The 22,875-nt window shown below is 48.1% G+C and overlaps 1 protein-coding gene across 4 annotated transcripts in view; it reads right to left on the bottom strand.

Moving 5' to 3' along the window:
- Positions 1-22,875, bottom strand: part of HHAT (hedgehog acyltransferase) — a 162,608-nt gene that overhangs the window by 118,969 nt on the left and 20,764 nt on the right. For 3 of the 4 annotated variants that reach the window (XM_036343693.1, XM_036343692.1, XM_036343694.1), the window contains 4 exons: positions 17,867-17,980; positions 10,239-10,433; positions 8,669-8,884; positions 2,439-2,610 (listed from right to left, as the gene is read on the bottom strand). In XM_036343693.1, the coding sequence (XP_036199586.1) occupies positions 2,439-2,610; positions 8,669-8,884; positions 10,239-10,433; positions 17,867-17,980 (697 nt within the window). Of the gene's footprint in view, positions 1-2,438; positions 2,611-8,668; positions 8,885-10,238; positions 10,434-17,866; positions 17,981-18,194; positions 18,273-22,875 lie in introns of all 4 variants that reach the window. The other variant, XM_036343691.1, reaches the window with a different exon arrangement.

Here is a 22,875-nt window from a genome sequence, read left to right as displayed (position 1 = left end):
ATCAGAAAATGAATAAGTAAAGGTAAAATAAGAACTTATTCTTATTTGTAATTGATCTAACCAATAATAAACTTTTCAAAATTAAAAAAAAAACAATGTATTGATTATTACAGTTTATATATAAGTGAAATGAATGACAATGATCATAAAAGTGACAGAAGGAATAAGGAATATTTTGTTATAAAAAGGATTTAGGAATAAATCGTTTCAAGGTACTTGTACTACCATGAAGTGGTACAGTGCTATCTGAAAGTGGACTTGGGTTAGTTGTAAATATATTGCAAACTTTAGGGCAACCACTGAAAATAAGCACATGACAAGATGCTCCACATAGCCTATGTGAATAGGGAATTGCAAACTAAAACAAGATACTACTACACTCCTATCAGAATGGCCTAAATCCAAAACACTGACAATACCAAGTGCTGGCAAGGACGTGGAGCAACAGGAACTCATTCACTGCTGGTGGAAATGCAAAATGGAACGGCCACTTTGGAAAAACAGTTGGCAGTCCCGTACAAAAATAAGCATTCTCTCACCATACAATCCCGAAATTGCACTCCTTGGAATTTACTCAAAGGAACTGAAAACTTCATGTCCACACAAAACCTGCACACAGATGCCTATAGCATCATTACTCATAATTACTAAACTTAGAATCAACTAAGGTGCCCTTCAGTGGGTGAATGGATAAATAACCCGTGTTGCACATAAACCATGGAATCATATTCAGCACTGAAAATAAAAGAGCTATAAAGTCATGAAAAGACCTGGATAAACCTTACATCCATATTATCAAATGAAAGAACTCATTCTGAAAAAGCTACATACTGTAGGATTCCAACTGTATGACATTCTAGAAAAGGTCAGGAGATGGAGATGTAAAAAGATCAGAAATGAACAGGGTTGAGGGAGGAAGAGAGAGTGCAGAGGATTTTTTGAGGCTGTGAAACTGTTCTGTGTATAAACAGTAGAAACGTGTCATTATACATCTGTCAAACAGACTACAACACTAGCATAAATCCTAACATGAACTATGGACTTTGGGTGACGATGATGTGTCAGAGTAGGTTCATCAGCTGTAACAAATGTACTGCTCTGGTGGGGTGTTGCTAAGGAAAGAATCTGTGGGGAAGTGGGGCGAGGGTTGCGGGGGTCGGGGGACATATGGGAAATCTCTGTACTTCCCTCTGAAAATTGCTGTAAACCTAAAACTGCTCTAAAAATAAAGTCTTTTTTTTTTTTTTTTTAGAAAAAGGGAATCATGAACATGTATTTGAGAAGAGGTGAGAGAAGGTGATGGGATTGCAGGTACTAGCAAGGGGCTTCTAGGACTCCCGTGAGTTCTTCATCTGAATGGCAGATACACAAACGAATCACAGGTGAGTCTCCCAGTCCCGGGATGGACCGCCCCGTGCTGGCCTCAGAGGTAATGGCTGTTGAGATCACAGCTTTGCTTTATGCTTCAGCCTCGCTTTGAGTTGTGTCTTCGTTACTCATAATTAAAATCACCCCAACTGATACGGCCTCTTAAATTGAACACAGTACAACTGGGGTTCGATTTAGTATAAACCATCATTTGATCCTACTCTGTGTTGTCTAATCGCACCATTAAAAGCTTAGCACATTAATTACTCCAACTGGAAGAAAGGTTTGTTTGGAAAGAAGAGACTGTCATCGTAACAGCTCTGTGTTTTTTCCAACGCGAAAAGGCCTCTTCCTTGAAAAGGCTCTGATTAAGCACGTGTGACTCCAAGGACAATGGGGTTGTTTTTTTAATCTGTAAATCTCCAAACAGATAAGAGTCAGGCTTGTACTCTGGCCCGGGCAGGGAGCGGCTGAATCTGGCCGGAAGATCACACATTCCCCATTGGATCGAATGGCTGGAGGTCAGACCACAGGATGAAGGCAGTGACCACGGGGCGTTCTCCAGAGGAGAGCAACAGGGAAATGAGGAGATTTAGCTCAGAACGGGGCGGCCAGTGCTTTTATAACCTGCGGAATAAAGAGCTGTGGTTTCTCCGCAGACAAGTCCTACCCTGGAGACGGTCCTGCTGAGGAAATGATTTCAGTCCCCGCTACTTGCAGATATAAAGAAATGTGTAGGCAAGAAAAAGGGGCCACGCCCAACTGGCATGGCTCAGTGGCTGAGCATCGACCTATGAAACAGGAGGTCATGGTTCGATTCCCGGTCAGGGCACGTGCCCAGGTTGCAGGCTCAATCTCCATTGAGGGACGTGCAGGAGGCAGCTGATCAATGATTCTCTCTCATCATTGATGTTTCTCTCTCTCCCTCTCCCTTCCGCTCTGAAATCAATACAAATATAAATTTTTTTGAAAAGAGTTTGTCCAAGACAACTGCACCCCCGTGTACCCCCGTCCAGCTTCCCTCTAAGCCAGCTCCTGCCGCTCGTTCCGACAGTGATTTCCATGATTACCTAGGGTCCAGCAGGAGACGGCCCTCAGGAGTGGGGCGCTGCCGTAGAAGGCGTGCATGTACATGAGGTGCACCATCAGCTCGGCCAAGCACCAGCAGAGGAAGAGGCGGCCCAGCCCCCGGGCCAGGACGGGCAGGCTGAGCCTCAGTGGGCACTGCTCTGGCTGCCGCATCTACGGGGGAAACAAGAAGTCATCAGACTGCACCTCTATCTTTCAAACAGTCCCAAGACAGTGATTTTTAATGCACTGCCTCAAGCATCACTGCTGTATCTACGAAGAGAGGGCTGGTGTCGTTTGCCTTGGGAACACTCCATGTTCTTGGGTTAAAAAGTCATGGCTGAGCCTGAAGCCTGTCCCAGGGTAAGAACAGGACAGGGTCGACCAGCCAGCCTAGAACCAAGACCTTCACACCAGCAACCACCCTGCCGAAACCTGGGACTCTGGGGCCCCTTGGGGTTCAGTGCCACCCTGCCCATCTTCATCCATCACCCCCTCACGTCTAAGGCTGGTGAAAGTAGGGCCAAGTCAGGAAGGGGCCCAGGGCTGATAAGAGAAAGGCAAAGTGAGAGGTGGAGCCTGAGGACAAGGGAAAATCAGGTGCGGGTGTGTCATCTGAGCTTAAGTTGTGTTTGAAACCAGGCAGCGTAAACACAGTCTCTGGCTGAGCAGGTGTTACAGGGTCATCGTTAAGAACACGAGATCCGATTCTAGCACAAACCACACAGCTGGTGATCCTGAGCAAGTTGCTTACCCTCTCTGAGGATTGGTTTCCGCATACATCAAGGGGGGGGAAATGTTGCGGTGATTAATATAATAAACAAAGGCCTGGCACATAAAAAGCATTGGACGACTGGTAGTTAATCCCTGGTCATGATGTGCACTGCACATTCTTCACCTTCACCGTCTTCCCTCGTGGCGTCCCAGACCACCAGACACAGGGCACAATTAGGGCACGCACGATTCAGAGCCAGACGTCAAAGGTGACACAGGGATGCCCGGGTTATTCATAGATACAGACAAACCACTCAGAGTAGACTCAATACCCGTGGACAATACAGACCCCAAAAATCAAAGTCCTGCCCAGGTAGCCTGGTTCTGTGGCCTCGCCTGACTGCCTGCTGTTTAGGGATGCACAAAAGTTTAAAGCACAAAGATGGCGAAATGCATAAGCAAGCTCTAAGATATGAAGTGGATTGCATTTCAGCCTTACACCACTGGACCAATGGAAGACAAGAGGGAGTGTGGGAGTCTTCTAGATCTGACACTCCTCAGGGCAAAACTTCCCACCGGGTTTAAGAAGGCACAATTCCGTGCCTCCACTGGGCCACAAGGGACTTTCTCTGCAATGCTCAGCCTGCCCTCCTGGCTGGATGCCTCCAAATGCGGGGTAACAGAAATGTCTACATGGCAGAGAACAATCCAATTTTTCATTCTATTTGCTTTTACCTAAAACAGTGGTAACTGCCCTGGACGGATGGCGCAGTTGGTTGGAGCATCATCCAGTAAACCAAAAGGTTGTGGATTCGATCCGAGATCCGAGGTTGGGGGAGTGTGGGAGGCAACCGATCAATGCCTCTCCTCCCCGCCCCCCACCCCCCAAATAAGAAGTATGTTCTTGGGTGACGATTAAAAAAAAAGTGGTTACTGGTCTTTCTTCAAAGTAGGGTCATTATCACAGTCTATTTATATCTTCAGTCTAGTAGCCTCCCTTTGATTTAAAAAAATCAGCCTTGGTCCCTGTTCAATCCAGCAGGAAGAAAGGACGTGCTGTCCACAGCTCACCTAACGAGCAGATTGCTCTCCTGTCTGCGTGCAAAGCAATTCATTTGAGGTATTTCCAACCTGGGGGGAGTGCCAGCCTTGAGACCACTGGAAACTGCATCAGCGGGAATTCAAGGCGCCACTAAAAAAATGCACATTAACTCATCTGCAAAGTGCATTTTAAAGCAGATTGTATTTTAAAACCTCATTTCATGCAAATGGCATAAAAAGGAATATTGAAGGCTTTTAAAGATATTCTAATGATGACAGTTTTCAAAGAGGAAGAGTTCCTCTCCTTCTCACAGAAATAATACAAGTGTTTGAGAGCCTGAACGAAAGCTTCCCGAGCCGGCCGTTCGCCTGTGCCTCCGGGTTAAAAAGTCATGGCTCAAGTCAAGGCGTCGGAGTCGCGGCTTATCCCCCTGTGGCAGGGGAGCTTCTGCCAGCCGGTGGTCACAGGTGATCCCCCTATTCACAGCCAGCCATTCCCCAGTCAGATCCTGGCCGCCCCTCCCCAGGCATCCAGACCCAGGTGGTGGCAGACAGCGGTGTCTGCCCGAGCAGCGAGTGGGTGCTGCTGCCCCAGGACGGGCCGGTCTGGCCAGCCTGAGCCGCCAGACCCGCATGTCCACAAACCACGCCGCACCTTCTCCCTGACTACCGGGCGCTCAGCACCTGGGCATGGAGAGGCTTCGTCTTTATTCCTTCCACCCCCATCTGCTCTCTCTGCCTCCACATCACCAGCTGTAAAGTGGTAATGACAAGAGTAGCTCTCTCCTAGGGCCTGGCTCGGAGCAGCGCTCAGTTAGTTTTATTTATTACAATTCGTATTATTCCAGGTAGATGCTGGAGCCGGAGCCCACTCCAGACCCTGAGCAATGCCTTTGGGACGCTGCCTGTCTATCCGGCTCTTGCCAGCCCCAGCCCCTCAGGGGCTGGGCTCCCCCCTGCACCTGCAGCTACTGCCTGGGTCCCTCTTCCTCAGGGATAAAACCAGCACACTACCCAGAATCCCCACCAGAGTGGACACCCAGGGTCTCGGTCTGGCCTAAACTTACCCCAGAATGGCCACAGCAAAAATAACAGTAATGGTTAACACCTCGTAGCGTTCATGTGTCAAGCCACATTACGTATACACATTCATTTAACTTAATCCCTAGTCAAGGCTGCGAGGGAGGTACTATTACTCTTCCCATTTAACTGATAAAGGAAACTGAGTCACAAGGAAGGTAACTCACCAAACACTTTCCAGCCCCCACTGAACGATTCAAGCTCTTCAGAGTGAGGTGTGGTGGCCCAGGCTCCTCGCTAAGCAAACCAAGAGCATGTCCTGCCTTTCCCTCATCGCCCCCACTCCCCCCACCCCCCCACCCCCGACCCCACTCACTTACCCCGGCTCAGTATCTGAATTCCACAGACCATGGGATTAAAACAGAGCCTGAAACTCCAAATGCCATCAGGGATGGCCCTCAAGTTAAGGCACGGAGGCCTTTTAACAGGCAAATGTTACCTGTTCGTGCCGGAGGTGTGCAAATTCCACGTGCCTCACATTACAGAGGACACTTCACTTCCCTCGTCTTGTGTGTGCCAATTTGTGTGCTAAAAAATGGGTGAGCGATTCCTTCTCCCAGGGGCGTGCCCAACAAGGTCCTCTCAGCAGGCGGGTTTGCAGATTTCTGTGTGGGACTCTGCTGCCCTGATGGCACAGCTCCATCTCCAGCTCTCAGCAGTTGGTAAGCATGGACCTGAGAGTCTAAGAGCTGGGAAATTCAGTATTACGAGTCCTTCTATCCGAAGGCATTTACTCAAGCACTCCTTCAGAGCAAGCCCCGCTCACAAGCCCCTCCAGTCAGCTTTCTTCCTCCCACCCCACCTTCCCTTCTCCGAAACACCCCTTCCACCACTAGATCAGCTTCCTCCTTCAGCTGCACCCTTTTGACCCCCTTTTCTCGTAGGAGGTAAGTGCCCCGCAGGCACCTTTGGCTGCTCAGAGACCTCCTGGCTGGGCTTTCATGTGCCCTGTAGCTCACTAAACATTTTGCCTTTTCTAGACCAACTTCTCTATGAAATTCCTCGATGTTAGACAAAGGTTTCAATTTGTCTTCCCGAGTTTCCCGCTTTCGGAAATTACTTCCAACGTGAAAGGGGTAGAAAAGACAGAGCCAGGACACGGGTGCCACCCAGGCCCCAGCCCTCCTCTTCCCCAGACTGAAGCTCAGTGAACGGGTGCCCTTGGCCGAGAGTTCAGGTGGCAGTCATCTCAAAGCTCGCCTCTGAGTGACAGAGAGAGGACTTGCCTGGCCTCCCAGGTTCCTGCCTGACCCCACAGGGGGGCAACTTCAGAGCAGAGGAGAAAGGAAAAGAAGGATGATTTGCATAAAAACAAAGTGCACATCCCACAGGGCCAAGCTCCACAATGGACAAGAGGCAGTTAGGAAAATAATGTTTCCATGTTTCTCTGAGAATCACTATCTGGCTTCAGAGAGGGGGGGGGGGGGGGGGCGGAGAGGGGAGGGTGTGTAGTCCTCTCAATGGTGAGGAGACTGTAAAAGAGACAGCTTGGAAGGCCTGAGCCCACCTTACCCTGTGCTCCACACCGCTACCCCAATCTTCTGAGGAGCTCTAGATTCACCAGAACCACCTGGAGGGCCTGTGAAACCACTTGACTGGGCCCTGCTCCCCCCACCCCCACCCCACCTCACACCCTGAGCCTGGCTCAGCAGGTCTGGGCGGGGCCTGAGAATCTGCACGGCCACCGAGGTACCAGGCGATCCTGGTGCTGCTGGTCCAGGGAACACTCTTTGAGAACTGGAGTTAGATCAGCTGTCATCACTACCCACCTCTGTCTCACACAATCATTTTAAACAGAATTTTCAAACAGATTTAAAATTACTTCAGGACAAAAGAAGGATCCTCTGCAACCCAAACTGAGGTATGCAAATCCACAGGCTAAACAGTGTCTGCCTAGAATACCAATGCCACCTACAGATTTGCAGAGGGAAAACAGCTAAATAATTTAACGGGCACTTTTATGACATGACATTATTGTTATCATGCAGAAATATACTTTCGAGGACAATGCATAACTTAGTGGAATTTTTTAAGACAGAATTAAGGGACTTCTAAGAACCCTCTGCCTTTTCCAGGGGTCACGTTTCGTGTTCTCCTCTGAAAAAGTTCCACACTTTAAACCGCACTGCTAGGCCTGGGGGGCGGAGAGGGGGGGGGCCTTGCTCGTGTGTGAACTGTGTGCACATGTGTGTACTGTGTGTGCATACATGCTATTCTCCTCACCTCAATCAGGATTTTGTGTTGATGGTGAGAGGTAGGAACCTCCCTGAGAAAGGCCGTTTTAGGTGTTTTCAGGTACTAACACTGTAGGTGAATTAATTGCATTAACATGTTCCATGAGGCTAGCTGTGGAATAAGAAAGAAATCTAAGTGGGAGGAAAAGTGAGGTGGGAATGAGGAAGATGGCTTGACGTGAGCTTCAAACCAGGTGGCTGTGGAGCGAAGGCTGGCAGGGTCCTGGCAGACACAGGCACGAGACGCAAAAACACACGTGCCCACCGACCTTCCGGCCCCACCCATCACCCCATCTAAATCGCCCAAACAATCCCAGGCTGTGGCAGTTTGTGAGAATAGGAGGGAGCATACTATCTGCCAATCAACAGCTTAGACAGCTTCTCCTTCTACTCTGCAAGCAATACCATGAGAACGCAATTTCTTCCTTCCCTGAGACTGCCCCGCGGGCTCCCCAGGAGGTCCTCGCTGTGCCCAGTTATTAATCCTGGTTGTCACAGACCCTCGAGAATCAGGGTTGGGACAAGTCGAGTTTTATTCTGAAGGCTGATTTTCCTGAAATATTTCTTCTGTTAAAAAAAAAAAAAAAAATCCAGACAGCCCAGCCAGTGTTGCTCAGTGGTTGAGCATCAACCCATGAACCAGGAGGTCACGATTCGATTCCCAGTATTCGATTCCCAGTCAGGGCACATGCCTGGGGTTGCAGGCTCGATCCCCAGTAGGGGGTGTGCAGGAGGCAGCCAATCAATGATTCTCTCTCATCATTGATGTTTCTATCTCTCTCTCTTTCTTTCCTCTCTGAAATCAATCAAAGTACATTTTTTAAAACTCAAGACAATAATGTGATTTAAATTTGTGAGCACTATGTCTGGCTGGTGTTGCTCAGTGATTGAGTATCGACCCATGAACCAGGAGATCACGGTTCAATTCCTAATCAGGCAATGCCCGGGTTGCAGGCTCAATCCTCAGTAGGGGGCATGCAGGAGGCAGTCAATCAATAACTCTGTCATCATTGATGTTTCTATCTCCCTCTCCCTTCCTCTCTGAAATCAATAAAAATATATTTTTTAAAAAAACAAACAAACTCAGGGGTCACTTGCATGAACATGGCAACAAGGACAGAGGCTTAACCTACAGAACACTAATCCAATTCCTATGGACCTACCTGTCCGATGAACTCGGGGAAGCTGAGGATGGGCCCGTTGTGGAAGACTGGGTAATAGAAGACATAGGCCATCATCCAGGGCAAGGAGTAGAAGGTGCGCCCGCAGGGCAGCTGCTGCCAGCAGAACTCGAGGCTGAAGCTGGTGTAGTACAGGCAGCGGACGGTCAGCGTGAACTGCAGCAGGTAGTACTCGTTTTCTGTCTTGTACCACCCTCTCTGCAAAGTCGCCAGGAAAGAACGGCCCGTGAGTGGCAAGGAGGGACATGGCCCAGTCTCCAGGGAAGGAGATTTCTTCCACAGGTAGAGCCACAGTGCCATAAAGGGAGTCGAGAACCACTGAACAGCAGGTAAATCCGTGGTAATCAAAATACGCAGTTAAAGAGCAGCGGGCAGAAGAGTGCCTCTAATATCAACCATCAACTCAGCATTAAGCCTGATGCAACATAATGAAGATTTTCCCAGTATGCACCTGTCGATCCATCCATTGGGTATCCTGGAGGTTAGCCACTACCCATGGACACTGTGACAGCTCCTCCAACAATTCTGAAGACAAAGCGAGGCTTATAAATGTCACATGGATTGTCCACTAAATCATCTTTCCCATCAGGTGCCCATCCAGGGCACACGAATTCCAAGTGCCATCACTTGAATCAATGAGTGAGTGAATGAATGAATGAATGAATGAACAAAAATAAAGACACCACAGGAACTCCAGCTCTGCAGTGATTTAAGAAAAAATATAAAAAACTTTCCAACATTTTCTATGCAAAGAAATACCCACCTTATCTGTCTCGGGGGCTATCACGGGCACCAGATGAGACAAGGCTTGTGCGAGTTTCCTGTAAATTGTACAGTACTCTCCAGATGACTCTTGATGAAATGCACAGGGAACTATTGCTTTCTTTTCTCTCTATTGCTGACCCTCTGTTCCTGTGATATTTGCCACCATCTATGCCTACCCAACCTGGAAGAAAAGGTTAGCCCTGTGCAACCTCAGAGGCCTAAGACAGCTTCAAGGTTAGCCCTGTGCAACCTCAGAGGGCTAAGATGGCTTCAAGGTTAGCCCTGTGCAACCTCAGAGGGCTAAGATGGCTTCAAGGTTAGCCCTGTGCAACCTCAGAGGGCTAAGACATATATGGCTACAAAAGACGACTGCAGAATTACCTCTAGGTGAGAGAATGGGAGGCCACGATGGAAGAGAAAATGTCTTTTCCCATTATACTCCTTTGCACTATTTGGTGTGTTTTTTTTTTTAAATCATGTGCATATGTTATTTATTTTTCAAAAAAGAAAATAGAGGTACAAATATAGGGCAGATGACTAATCTATAAATTAATAACATTATTTTCTTAAACTTTCTATGCAATAAATATTTATTTAAAAATATCTATTCATAAAAAAAAAAAAAAAAAGACGACTGCAGAATGCAACACCAGGGTTCACATGCATCAACCGCACGTGGCCACTAGGAGGAGCCCCATCACAGTTCTTCAATTGTCGCCTGAAAAAGGGATCTACAGGATGGGCGCACCACCCAAGGGACCTTCTCCTCCCCAGCGGAGACACTTGCCTTAATTTCCTCCACATCCTGCAGCCTCAGCGTGGAGAGCAGGAGGAGAGAACAGAGCCATGACAGGAACAGTGACCGGAACTGGGCTACGCAGAAGGAGATGACGGCGTGGAGGAAGATCATGGCCGTTCCTGGGGCCCCCAGCACACACCAGCAGGCCCACATCCCGTAGGCGGTGAGGAACCAGGGTCTGTGCTGTGGACAGAGGACCCGTGAGAGAGGCACAGAGGGAGGGGGAGGGAAGAACAGAGATATGGGGGAGCTAAGGGGCATTGTTATGGGAGGTTCCACCTACGAGAGGCAAACGCTTGGCGACCCCCTGCACACACTATCCTGCAAAAGTGCTGGTGAAAGCAAGTGCTGGTGAACACCTCTCAGGAGTCTTGCTGAGAAACCCGGGCCTTTAAAGTCTAAACCGCAGACTTAATATGAAATATTTAATTACATGTTTCCTTCATTAGCATATTGTTTACAGTCTAATTTATGCCACACAAAGCGTGTATCTTACCTGCTTTTTGTGATATTGAGGCCTTTGCAGTCAACCTGATTAAAACATTGTCTCATTTTAGAAGAGTCAGAGACTATCTTTCTATTATCAAGTTTTATAGTGACTGCCATTGAATAACTAAATAGGTAAATTAGCATGTCTTTGCTTTCATGATAAATTCTTGGTCATCTCTGGCTCACTTAAAAGCCACAATGTGGTTTAACATTGTTTGAAAGGCAATATATCACAGTGGTTTAATTACTCATGCTTTTAAGTCCAACGGCCTAAATAAATCCTAGTGTCCCCATTAACTAGCTGTGTGACCCTAGGTAACTTGCTTCATGTCTCTTGTGTCTCAGGCTTTTTTTCATATATAAAATTAGGATAATACCAGTACCTCCTTCAGAAGGTTGTTGTGAGGACTTCGCAAGTAAATGCATGGGAAATGCTTACTAGTACAGTGGTCTCTGCATACACAGTACGAACAGTAGAAATTTCAGTTGTTATCCTATAGGGAAATAGGATGTGTCTTTTCAGCGTGCATATAAAATATGGTTTCCAGGAATGTCTTCTTGTAAAAACAAAAAGCCTCCTTGAAGGGAAAGGCAGATGTGGGCTGTAAATTGTAAATCCCATCTTTAGATGCTAACTCTTCCAAAAAAAAAAAAATTGCTGAAGTACAATTTTTCCTAAACCTATACTCCAGCTCAAGAGAGAATGTTTTAAATGAGCGATTATGTCAGCCACTTTTAAGTTCCAAGAAAATCAGAGAAATCTGCAGTTCATTTTTACTATTTTTCCATCCTACCGCCCACAGGAAACAGCCACATAAATTTGCTTCAAACTTTCCCCCAAACACTCACCTCTGGGCAGAGTGCAAGTATAAGAAACAAGGTCGCCAAGAGTGTTTTAAGAAGTAGTCACAACAAATGAAAAAAAAAAAAAAAAAAAGGTTCTTTTGCAGCATGACCTAGAGCAGCATTATTTACCCCTTGGGATTGTTTCATGCTACGTACATGCACATATACACAGCCACATTTTTATTAAGTGCTATTTGATCCATTTGGAAAAAGCCTGTTTTCTGGGATTCGTTTGGGAATTAAACCACAGACTTAAGCTGCTTCAACTTGGAAACGCTGACCGAACCTTCAGGAAATACTTCATAGTGCTGTGCAAACCCCATGTGCTCGAGAGATCTCTGATGAGTTCCCGTGCTCACCGAGGCTACCTAGGGGCACGTGAGCTGGTCCCAAATTCCATCCCCCTCTGTCTCCCTCCTGCCAAACAGTCCAGGCAGGCGACATCTGAGGTCGTTCTCTCTAAGACTTCACAGAAAATGCTCTCGTTCACCTCGTGTTCTCTACAAACCCTCATACCGCCCATCCATGCTCACCCAGGGGTAAAGGCAAACCTACTACATATGTTCACGGCGAACAGGCGAGGAAAAGGAAAAGATGTGGACAATGCAAAAGAAGCACCTCTAAGATACTGATTTTCATACTTTGTCTATAAAAATGCATGGACACGGACAGTATGTGGTGAAGGCCTGGGGCCAGGGGGAGGGCGTGGGCCAGAAGGGGGCTGATGCTGGGGTGGGGGAGGGTACATCTGTATAACGTTCAACAACAAAGATAAATTTTTTAAAACTGTGATTGTAATCCCATCCACAAAACTCCACTAAAATCCTGATATAGGGTGAGTAGCCCTCCATGCCTCATTTCAAAAGTTACACAGCACGTAACCAGCATAAGTCCCTGGAGATCCATCCACGTTGCTGCAGGCACCAAAGCTTGGCTCCCCTGTTGCTGCATAGCATCCCATGATGTGGACGTAACACCATTTGCTTCACCATTCACCCGCTGAGGGACATCTGGGCTATTTCCAGTTTGGGGCCATCATAAGTACAACTGATGTGAACATCTGTGTTCAGGTTTAGTGTAAAAAATAAGTGTTCATTTCTCTGGAACGAATGCCCAAGTGTGAACTGGCTGGGATGCGTGGTAGTGACATGTTGAGTTCTGTAAGCAGGGGCAGAGGAGAAACTTCTAAAAAACCTAACAAGCATTGTTTAAAAACTGTCCTCAGTTTTTCTGGCAGAAGAGATGAAGCCAGAATAAGAATACGATGGCCTTTCTGAGGGGACACAGGGCTTACTGCCCAGACTGAAGTAGGGAGGCGACCTTCCCCTACTCCCCCTGCTCCCTGTGTCCACACTGAACCATTTCTCAAAAGGGGCAAGGGAAGCTGGCTCTACTTGATGGCCTCCCTTAGAAGACTAATATCCTGTCGTGTTCATGTTATAATAATGTAAACCCAGAACGCAATGGGTACCTAGCATATAGCAAGTGTTTCATAAATACTGGATGGGTGGATGTATAGGAGGGGTGGACGGGTGGATGCAAAGATGGATGGATGGATGGATGGATGGATGGATGGATGGATGAATATGCTTCCCCAAGTCTTAGGACTTAACCTGGTAGTTATGACTAAGACATAACAAGAAATCAGCACCAACATTTTGGACTTTTCGGTCCGCTAATGTGAAATCCTACAGTTTTAAAGTCTCTACTTATACCACTTACCCTGATAAACAAAGGCTGCTTTGCCAATGCACCTGAAACAGAGGGGAGTCTTTCCACACCTCACCGCCTACTGTGTGCTCCCCACACTCAGGGGTCTTTTATGTTGGGGGGAATCTCAAGTTGGCACCTGGTAGGGCACAGGCCCCCACCTGTGGGAGCAGACCTCTGCTGTACAACTGCGGCCTTCCGCCCCAGTGAGGTCTCCCGGGCACAAACCAGTTGAGCTGGCACATTCCCAAGGCTGAAAGCAGCGCCCCTGAGAACAGAGGGGGGGCTGGCCCCCCTTCCTTCTGCAAATCTACCGTCTTCAGATGTTCTTCACAGGGAGGCAGGGAGAGCTGGCTGGCAGTGCCCCCGCTCACACCATCCCTACTTCTCTTCTGCTCTAGCTTTTCTGGGCTGTGGGCACGGACAACAGGATGTGCCTGCGTGGTTTCCCTCATTATCTCCGTCGGGAGAAACGAAAATGCCAGGCCCCGGTGAAGACTCCTGTTGGCAACTGTACCAGACTGTGCTGTGTGTTCATTCTCCCGCATCTGCCTGAAAACCACTGGGTGGGGCACTGTTTGAGAAATAAATGAAAGGAGTCAATCGGTGACCCTGATGCATGGCATAGTTTATCACATAATCAAGGGGAGCCGCTGCTGAAAAACATGTCTGTACATCGCCACAAACAGGGAGAAAACAAAACCATCCCAGAGCCCAAACAGCTGCCTAACAGCCTGCTTTTCCCGGGAGCAAGGCGGGAGGGGGTTGGAGGGAGGGCATCCCTTCCTGGATCTGCACTGATGGAGGAGGAAGAGCCTGGTTCCAGGAGAGCCACTAGTGCCTGGGATCCCTATTAGGGGTGCGGTTTCGGTAACCAGCTGGGAGGAGCGCCTGTTCCCCCGCGGCCCTCCTGAGGTTACTTTACTCATCTCAGCCAACACGCCTTCAGTCCTGTGGCCGATGAGCTCAGCGGGCCGGGCCCGGATGCTAATGATGTGGGTTCAGATACAGGGAAAACTGCTCTGTGGTTAGCAACAGCCCCAACCCGCAGCCCCCACCCGGGGCGGCCTTCTCAGAACCTTCCTGCAGGGTTATTTTCCGTTCTGAGGGCTGAGAGCACATGGTCTCAGGTGGTGGTGAGGCCACAGGGGTGTTGGAGAAAGGAGGAACTGTCTGGCCCGCCCAGCGCACACGCCAATCATAACCAACCACAGCCGGGCCCAGAGCCGCTATTCAGCCGCCCCTCCCAGGGCACCGGGCCCTGGCGCAGTCACCGAAACCCAGACAGCCCTGCCCAGAGAAAAGGCCTTTAACCTCGGCCAAGGAGCTCAGCGGAAAGTTTCATTGCTTGTCATGGCAAAAAAGAAAGAAAGCAAGCTACGCTTTTGAAAATAAGCTGCCTCTCTTTGGAAGGAGGCAGGGCTTGCAAGGGAAGAGACGAGATTAGGTATTAGATGGAGGTGCGAAGCATCCTTCAGGGTTTAAGGGCTGTAACACCAAGAATCGCTAACATCTGGCCCTGCACAGTGCTGGTCACAGTTCAGGATGCCTCCAAGGACTCGGAAATAAACGAACTCCGGTCCAAAATCTTCCACCCTAAGGACCAAAACACCCACCCGAATTAGGGCCATCTGGAACTCTCCGCCCAGGTGGTGAAAGCATAGAGCTCGTGGGGCCAAAGCTGTGGTTCATACTCATTAAGGGCCAAGCACAACAGCCGCGCACAAAGAAAGCACTGTGCCCCAGCCCCAGCCACGGCCCTGCTCGCCAGCTGTCCCACAAGTCAAACCTGTGGTCCCAAAGGGGCCGGGACGCACGCACACACACACACGCACACACGCACACACGCAAACACACACACACACACACGCACACACACACACACACGCACACACGCACACACACACGACTCTGTGAACTCTGTCTCATTCCAAGAAAAATGCAAAGCCACCTCCTACTAACTTTGGATGACATGTGTTCTGCAGATAAAATGACAGGTCCAGCCCAGTGGTTGAGCATCAACCTATGAGCCAGAAGGTCATGGTTCAATTCCCGGATGGAGCACATGCCGGGGTTGTGAGCTTGATCCGCAGTGTGGTGTTCAGGAGGCAGCCGATCAATGATTCTCTCTCATCACTGGAGTTTCTATCTCTCCCTTCCTCTCTGAAATATATATACATATATATTTTTAAGACAGGTCTGCCTGTGCACCCTGCCTGAGAATGAGATGCCAAGCTGAAGTAAGCAAACAACTCTACTTCCTTCAAGCCCCAGCTCAAAGCCACATCGTGGAGGCCTTCCCTGTCACCGCAAGGCAGAGGTGGCCCACTCCTTCCCCCAGCATGGCACCCAACCCACCACCACATGAGGTCCAGACTGAGACCAGCGTTTCGTTTCCTAGGTAACCTCTCAGCTCTCCAAAGGAAGGGGCGTGTCTCCCCATCCCTTCCCCAGCACCCAGCACACACGTGAAACAGGGCTGGAGAAGGGCATTCATGAGAGGAGTGTTGGCATGACTGCACAGACAGCCTCTGCCCTCAGAGACTGGGGATCTCAGGACCGTCGCCTCCTTTCTTGAACACCGTGGAGAGGACTGCTCCCAGGAGCACACGCAGATGACAGTCTCAGCACATGCTAAACGCCAGCGGATAACAGCAGCCACTGCCTCTTGCGCGGCTGTCATCCTAAAGCAAGCATCGCCTTGAAAAACATCAGACCCTCAGCACTACCCCAAGAAGCAAGTGCTACCATCCCTGTTGCACAAATGAGGAGATGAATTCAAAGGTATTAACTAACTTGCTGAAGGCTGCATAGCTTAAAACCCGCAAAGCTGGGAGCCAGCCAGGTGCTCCTAACCACATTCAATACTGCCTCCCAAGATGGTAAGAGTCTTAGCTCAAAGTTGCAAGCAAATTAAACAGAGGGACATCTATATACTGAACCACGAGAATCATACTAATTTTTTTGTTAGGTTTGATTGAACAATTGAATTTATACCCCTCCCCCGGGGACTGGCTTTTCAGGTCACTGCACTATGGACATTCCCTTTGCTGAAGACCACATTTCACTTGTGGTGACCACATTCCATTATCTCCCCTCCGGGTATGCGTAAAGAAGTCTCCGCCCAGAAAAAAGCCCGCCAAAAGTCCTTTAAAAGCCGCTGACTCCCGTCACCGGGTGCTGGAGCCAGCCTGGTGTGTGGATGGATGATTTAGTAAATTTGTAATCCCTCATCACTCTGGCCTCCTTCCTCCCTTGGAGACCTAACATTTTTGATGATGGTAAGGGAGGAGTTGGAAACTGAGGAAGTTTGGAAAGGGGGAGGAGCACCCAGCCAAGAACCTAGAGTTCATCTACATTTCACATCCTCAATGGGGGTTACAGCCCCTCCAGTGGAGGGGGAATTGGTTCTTGAAGAAAAACGTACTCTTTATAAATAAAAAGCATGCATACAGTACATAAACAGGTATGCAGTACATCTGTGGTTCAGATTTCATAGAGCAGTGACAATTAGGAAAACAGCTGAAAAGGCTCCTGGAGGGGGGTCACAATGAAGAAAGCTAGAGTAACACTCATCTATGAGTCACAAACAAGTAGTAGCAAGAACAAGAGGGAAGCAAAGGAGGCCGACCAGACGGGACACGGGGGTCCTGAAACATGGCGGGGGGGGGGGGGGGGGGAAACATGAAGAATTCAGTGTGCCCAAGGCAACCTCGCCTAGCCTTCTACTCATGTGATCAATTAAAAATATATCAAATCTCGCCCTAACTGGTTTGGCTCAGTGGATGGAGAGTCGGCCTGTGGACTGAAGGGTCCGGGGTTCGATTCTGGTCAAGGGCATGTACTTGGTTGTGGGCACAACCCCAGTAGGGGGTGTGCAGGAGGCAGCTGGTCGATGTTTCTCTCTCATCGATGTTTCTAACTCTCTATCCCTCTCCCTTCCTCTCTGTAAAAAACCAATAAAGTATATTTAAATATATATATATATCAAATCTCATACACACAGAAAAAAATATCTGTGACGTTTGTAAGGCGAACGAAGAATAATGAAATAGCACCGCACACCCACCAGCAGCTTAAGAAAAACAAGGCTCTCAGTGCTTTGGTGGGCTCTGGGTATCTACCCCCCACTCCCCAACCCCAGCCCAATTCTTTCTACATCCCTCCCTAACCAGCCGTGACCACTGTCCTGAGTTTTACGTTGATTTTGTATTATCTTATCTCTCTTTGTAAATTTGCAAGTGTGAATCTAGTTTGCACACTTCTGAGCTCTGACAGATTCCGCTACAACTTACCCGATTAGCTCAATGTCATAATCCAGAAATTCATCCATGTTGATAACTATAGTTTTACTTCCAAACCTTTTCATTCATTGGTTTGGAAAATGACTTGAAGGAAGTACATATGGGATAAGGACGTGTTACCCCTGTATCTCAAATGTCTGATCGATCATTAAGAATTCGTTCTCATCTCTCCCAGGCTCATATCCGTGTCTACTGATTCTTAGCTCAGGGCCCTTCACAAAAAGCAAAGGAGAAAGAGGCTTAAAAGGAAACGGTGCAGAGTCCTACCTTCCTTGCAATCTGGTTGGCCATTTGCGACACAGCCAAGTGGCCGAGGAGGAGCCACACCAGCCGCTGCTTCCCCCACTCCATCCAGAAGCTCCACTCAAAGTCGGTCTGGTCCTACATGGGCCAAAAGCAGAATTGATCAGAAAGGTTCCAGTACATTCTGAGGCAGAACACAAACTCCAGCGAATAAACCAAGTAGAAAGAAGGCCAATGGGAGTCCAAACTCTACAAGCTTGACCCCCGGTGGGGGGCATGCAGGAGGCAGCCGATCCATGATGATTTACATAACACTCCCATCCTTGACCCCACCGAACCCCCACCCACATACACTCTCCCCTCCAGCGTGGCTGGTCTCACTGCTGTTCTCCAAATAAGTGTCTTTGTTAAAGCTGATTCCCAGGACTCTCTGCAGGATAGAAACGATCATTATTCCCATTTTATAAACAATGAAACGGGTTAAAGAATTCAGTTGTTACCCAGCATCACACAGACAGTGTAAGTCATGAACTGAGCTTATCTCAGCTTAGTTATCTCTCTCCCTCTCCCTTCCTCTCTAAAATCAATAAAAATATATATTTTTAAAAAGTGGCGGGGGAGTGGAATCAGGTGGCCCAAGTTCTAGTCACGTGTCTGTCGCTGTGTAAACCGACCAGGCACTTAACTTCTGCCTACCCACATACACTCGCCCCTCCAGCGTGGCTGGTCTCATTGCTGTCCTGTGTGGCAAATGAAGGTCTGAACTAGTGCAATGTCTAAGATTCCTTTCAGAAAGTGAAAACACTTATTTTCCAGGCTAAAGGAAAGAAATACGAAGGGTGTGGGTCACCCACGCCCAGGAATTCTGAGCCTTGACTGCCTGTGACCGTTCAAGAGAGGGCTGATCTCCCTGCTCACCACCTCGTGACCAAGACAGGTCTCCAGGTTCCCACCCACACTGGCAGCCTGCTCTGTTCCAGAAAGTTCCCCACTCATCCGGCCTGCCCTCTTCCCCAGAAATGGGAAGAACCTACCACCGTGTGTGGATTTACTGCACGGTATAGTCTGCCCACCTCGGGGTAAGAAAACTACCCTCAGAGAGGTTAAATATCATGCCCAAAGTCTCCCAGCCAATCATGGCAAAGCCCAAGTTCAAAACCCAGGTCCTCAGGCTGCAAAGTCTGTGTTCCTGTGATACAATACGGAGTATGGCTCTAGCTGGTGCGGCTCAGTTCATTGGACGCCATCCTGTGCACTGAGAGGTCACCTGTTTGATTCCAGGTCAGGCCACATGCTTGGGTTTCAAGCTTGATCCCTGGTGGGGGGCATGCAGGAGGCAGCCGATGGATAATGTTTCTCTCTCTCATCATTGATGTTTCTTTCTCCCTTTCCCTTCCTCTGTCTCTAAAATCAATAAAAACATATTTTAAAAACAAAGAAAAGATAAAGGTTCTAGGAAGCATAGACTCAAAAGGAGTGAATCCATAGATAACAGAAAGACTGCAACATCTGAAATGCCATAGGAAACAACCATCGTACCCTTCTCCTCAAAATACTAGCAAAAGGCAGGTCTGCTCCATGTGGCAGACACCACCACTTGACTCGGTCAACACTCCAACCCCTTGCTGGAACGACTTCCTATACATTAGTGGTTGGAAAGCAGAAAACTACATTGCCCAGAATCCCCTGCAGCTAGCACGTCTGCACATGTCATATGACCTTGCTTCTGGTGAACACAGGAAGACGTTGAAGGCTGAAGGCGAAAGAACCTAAAGAAACATGGGCTGTGAGACTCTCCTGAAAGAATGGTGGCCGAGACGCGAGGCCCAGGCAGGCCGGCAGTGCACAGCTTCCTGGAGGGGCAGTTTGGGGAGTTCCCAAGCCGTGAACTGGGCAGCAGCCCCGTGGTGCAGGCTACTCTGGGAATGGCTCCTGGAAGCTCACTTTAGTGCGGGTCCCCACAGTTTTTTTTACTATTCTGAGAGCTCCTGAAATCCCCACAATAAATTCCTTTCTGTTTAAACTGGCTGGAGAGGAATCTGTTGTCTCTGTGGAAACTTGATCAACATACTTTGGAAAGAATTTTTCTTCTGATTGCAATCCAGCTTTAGTTTCACAATAGAAACATTATGAAGCCGAAACCGGTTTGGCTCAGTGGATAGAGCGTCGGCCTGTGGACTGAGAGGTCCCGGGTTTGATTCCGGTGAAGGGCATGTACCTGGGTTGCGGGCACATCCCCAGTGGGGGATGTGCAGGAGGCAGCTGATCGATGTTTCTCACTCATCGATGTTTCTAACTCTCTCTCTCTCTCTCTCCCTTCCTCTCTGTGAAAAATCAATAAAATATATTTTAAAAAAATTTTAAAAAAAGAAGCATTATGAAAAGAATTCACTTTGTAGACAACTTCTGAAATAAGTCTGTTCAGTGGAAGAAAATGAAAAGGAGGAAGACAGCAGCTGGGTCAGTCCGAGGGATGCTCTGGAACTGGATCGTGGAGGCACCAGTGAACCTAGGTGTGCGGTTCAAACCCAGCAGAAGAGGACCCACCTTACTGACTGTCAGGCAGCATTTTTCACTGGCATGCCTCTTTTCCCCTCAGACAGAGCAGGCAGTGCGGAGACGAACGGATTTACTGTTTTCCTCATCCTTGTAACCGGAGTTTTGCAACAATAACAAAAGAAACACAACGGAAGTACTAGACATTTTTGTGTTATCTATTTCCGAAATGACATCATGTGCATAGTACTTACTTTGAGACCAGACCTAATTCCCAGTCACACTGAGCAACAGTAATCTGTTCACAAGGCTCCGAGGAAACCTTTACAAGGTACTTGAATCCGGAAACATTTCCCCGCGCTTTCAGAGGCAGCATGCTCGCCTTAATGGCCTATAAATCTCCCAAGGAGAGGGAAACGGAGGGCGTATTTACATGAATTCTGCACAGGAGCAGCGCTGCTCTCTGGGTGAACTCAGCCCAATGATTCATGTAGCAATTATTGCAAGAGTTTGCTTTTCTTTCAACAGATGCCTTGCTCTTTCTAAAATAAGTTGAACTAAAATAGTTTACTGCTCACAATTTTCGGAGACAACACTCCTTCCCCAGCCAACATTTCCTCAAAGACAAAATGTTTTCATTAATGAAACTTTTTGCCCCCCGTGTAAATAACAAAATCTCTGCTTAAGTGTCTTCCCCATCCTGTACAGGTGAAGGTGAAGAAGATGCTCACGGGGGTCAGGATGCCACCGACAGGGCTAGCATAAGGGCACATACCATCCCAGTCTCTTAAAGGGCCCTCATAAAGGGCCCGCAAATCAGCCCAGGGTAGAAAGGGAGCAGGGAGGTGTTTTGTAGAAGGAGGAAAGAGAAAACTTCTCGAGGACTTAGTTAAATCAAGAGAGCCTAATTGATGTGGGGAAGGTCTCTGAATCTCTTCAACCTAACTGCCAACCTAAACTCAGTGACTTCCTCTGGCTACACCACTACCTACCTATCTCCTAGAATTCACTCCAGATTATGCCAGACATATGCATATACTTGAGCAAGTACAGATTCTGTCTCCCTGTTTTGCCTATTCCACATTTCTCCCTTTCTTCCTAGAGCTTACAAAAGATGAATCACATTCTAAAAGAGAAATACTAAATTCTAGTATGAAGGCAAAGGCACAAAAAAAGACAGTATTTTCCCCAGATCCTCAAACCAGGAAAAAAACACATTTTCTACAAGGTACATATATGGAGAAATGAGGTGCAAACAGTTAATAAGACTATTCAATAAGTTAGGGATCCTGACCCCCCCAAAACTGTAACAGAATGTGATGACTAGATAGCAAATGACATAACCTTGTAAGATTCCCCAGCTACAAACCATGCTAATAAATCCTACATCCCATTCGCGTCACTTCTGCAGAATACAGAAAGACTAAGAGAGTCACAGTAACATGGAGAAAAAATGGTTCCCAGGCCTTTGGGGACCATGGTTCCGAAATGGTCCTCACACTCAAGAGAATCTGCTTTCTGCCTAGAAAGTCTTCACACACTCAAGAAAACTAGTTTACATATAACATCTCTGCAGCGGGCGAACACGAGAAACTGGAACTCCAGATGGAATCCCAAAATGTTGAAGGTCCCCGAGGCAGAGGTGAGTGATAAAAGAGAGAAAGGAAAAGCTAACATTCTTGCCATCCGTCCAGGGGGAGAAGAGGGGAGCTCTTCATAATCTCAGATACCATCGTTTTTGTTGTCCTTAATCCTCACCTGAGGATATTTTTCCCAATGATTTTAAGACAAAGTAAAAGGGAGGGAGCAAAGGAGGGATTGAGGGAGGGAAGGAGGGAGGGAGGGAGGGAGGGAGAGTGGGAGGGAAATGTGAGAGACACATGGATTGGTTGCCTCCAGCACATGCCCAAACTGGGGCCGGGGACCAAACCTGCAACCCAGGTACATGCCCTTGACTAGGAATCAAACCCAGGAACCCTTTCATGCTTGGGCCTAAGCTCTAACCACTGAGCACAGCAACCAGGGGCACAGATACCATTTTTCTCCTTGAATCTTACACACTGGGTGGAAGACCAGGAAAGTGGGCAGAGTACGTGAAAGAACTCTCCCACACATCATTTCAGTCTGTCCCCTTGACCCATCAGCTAGCTATCGGAGCTCTCAAAGAGAGAGCTCCCTGTGAAATAATAGGAAATATGTATACTGGTGCCCCTGATGACTGGCACCGCGCTCCTCAGACCCTTGGAATTTCCTGTGACGAGAGCAATAGGAGCATCTTTTGTTCTCCTAAGCCCTTTGGGATTTCCTGGGTGATACACTGTGTTTTGTTGGAATGAGGTGAGTCTGGGTGGGCTCCTGGATGGGGCTATTCGCCAGAAAGATCAAGCCATGGGTAGAAGCTTGGGGTTTTCAGTGCCACACTCCATTCTTCTGAAAGGGGAGAGGGGTTGAAATAGAGTTAATGGATTGGTCATGCCTCGTGATAAAGTGCATAAAAGTCCCCAAAATGCAGGGTTCAGAGAGCTCCCGGGCTGGTG

This window comes from Myotis myotis, unplaced genomic scaffold (genome assembly GCF_014108235.1).
Source record: "Myotis myotis isolate mMyoMyo1 unplaced genomic scaffold, mMyoMyo1.p scaffold_m19_p_18, whole genome shotgun sequence".
Lineage (NCBI taxonomy): Eukaryota > Metazoa > Chordata > Mammalia > Chiroptera > Vespertilionidae > Myotis > Myotis myotis.
The sequence above is the reverse complement of the archived record's forward strand: the minus strand, read 5'-3'. Positions and strand labels throughout refer to the sequence as shown.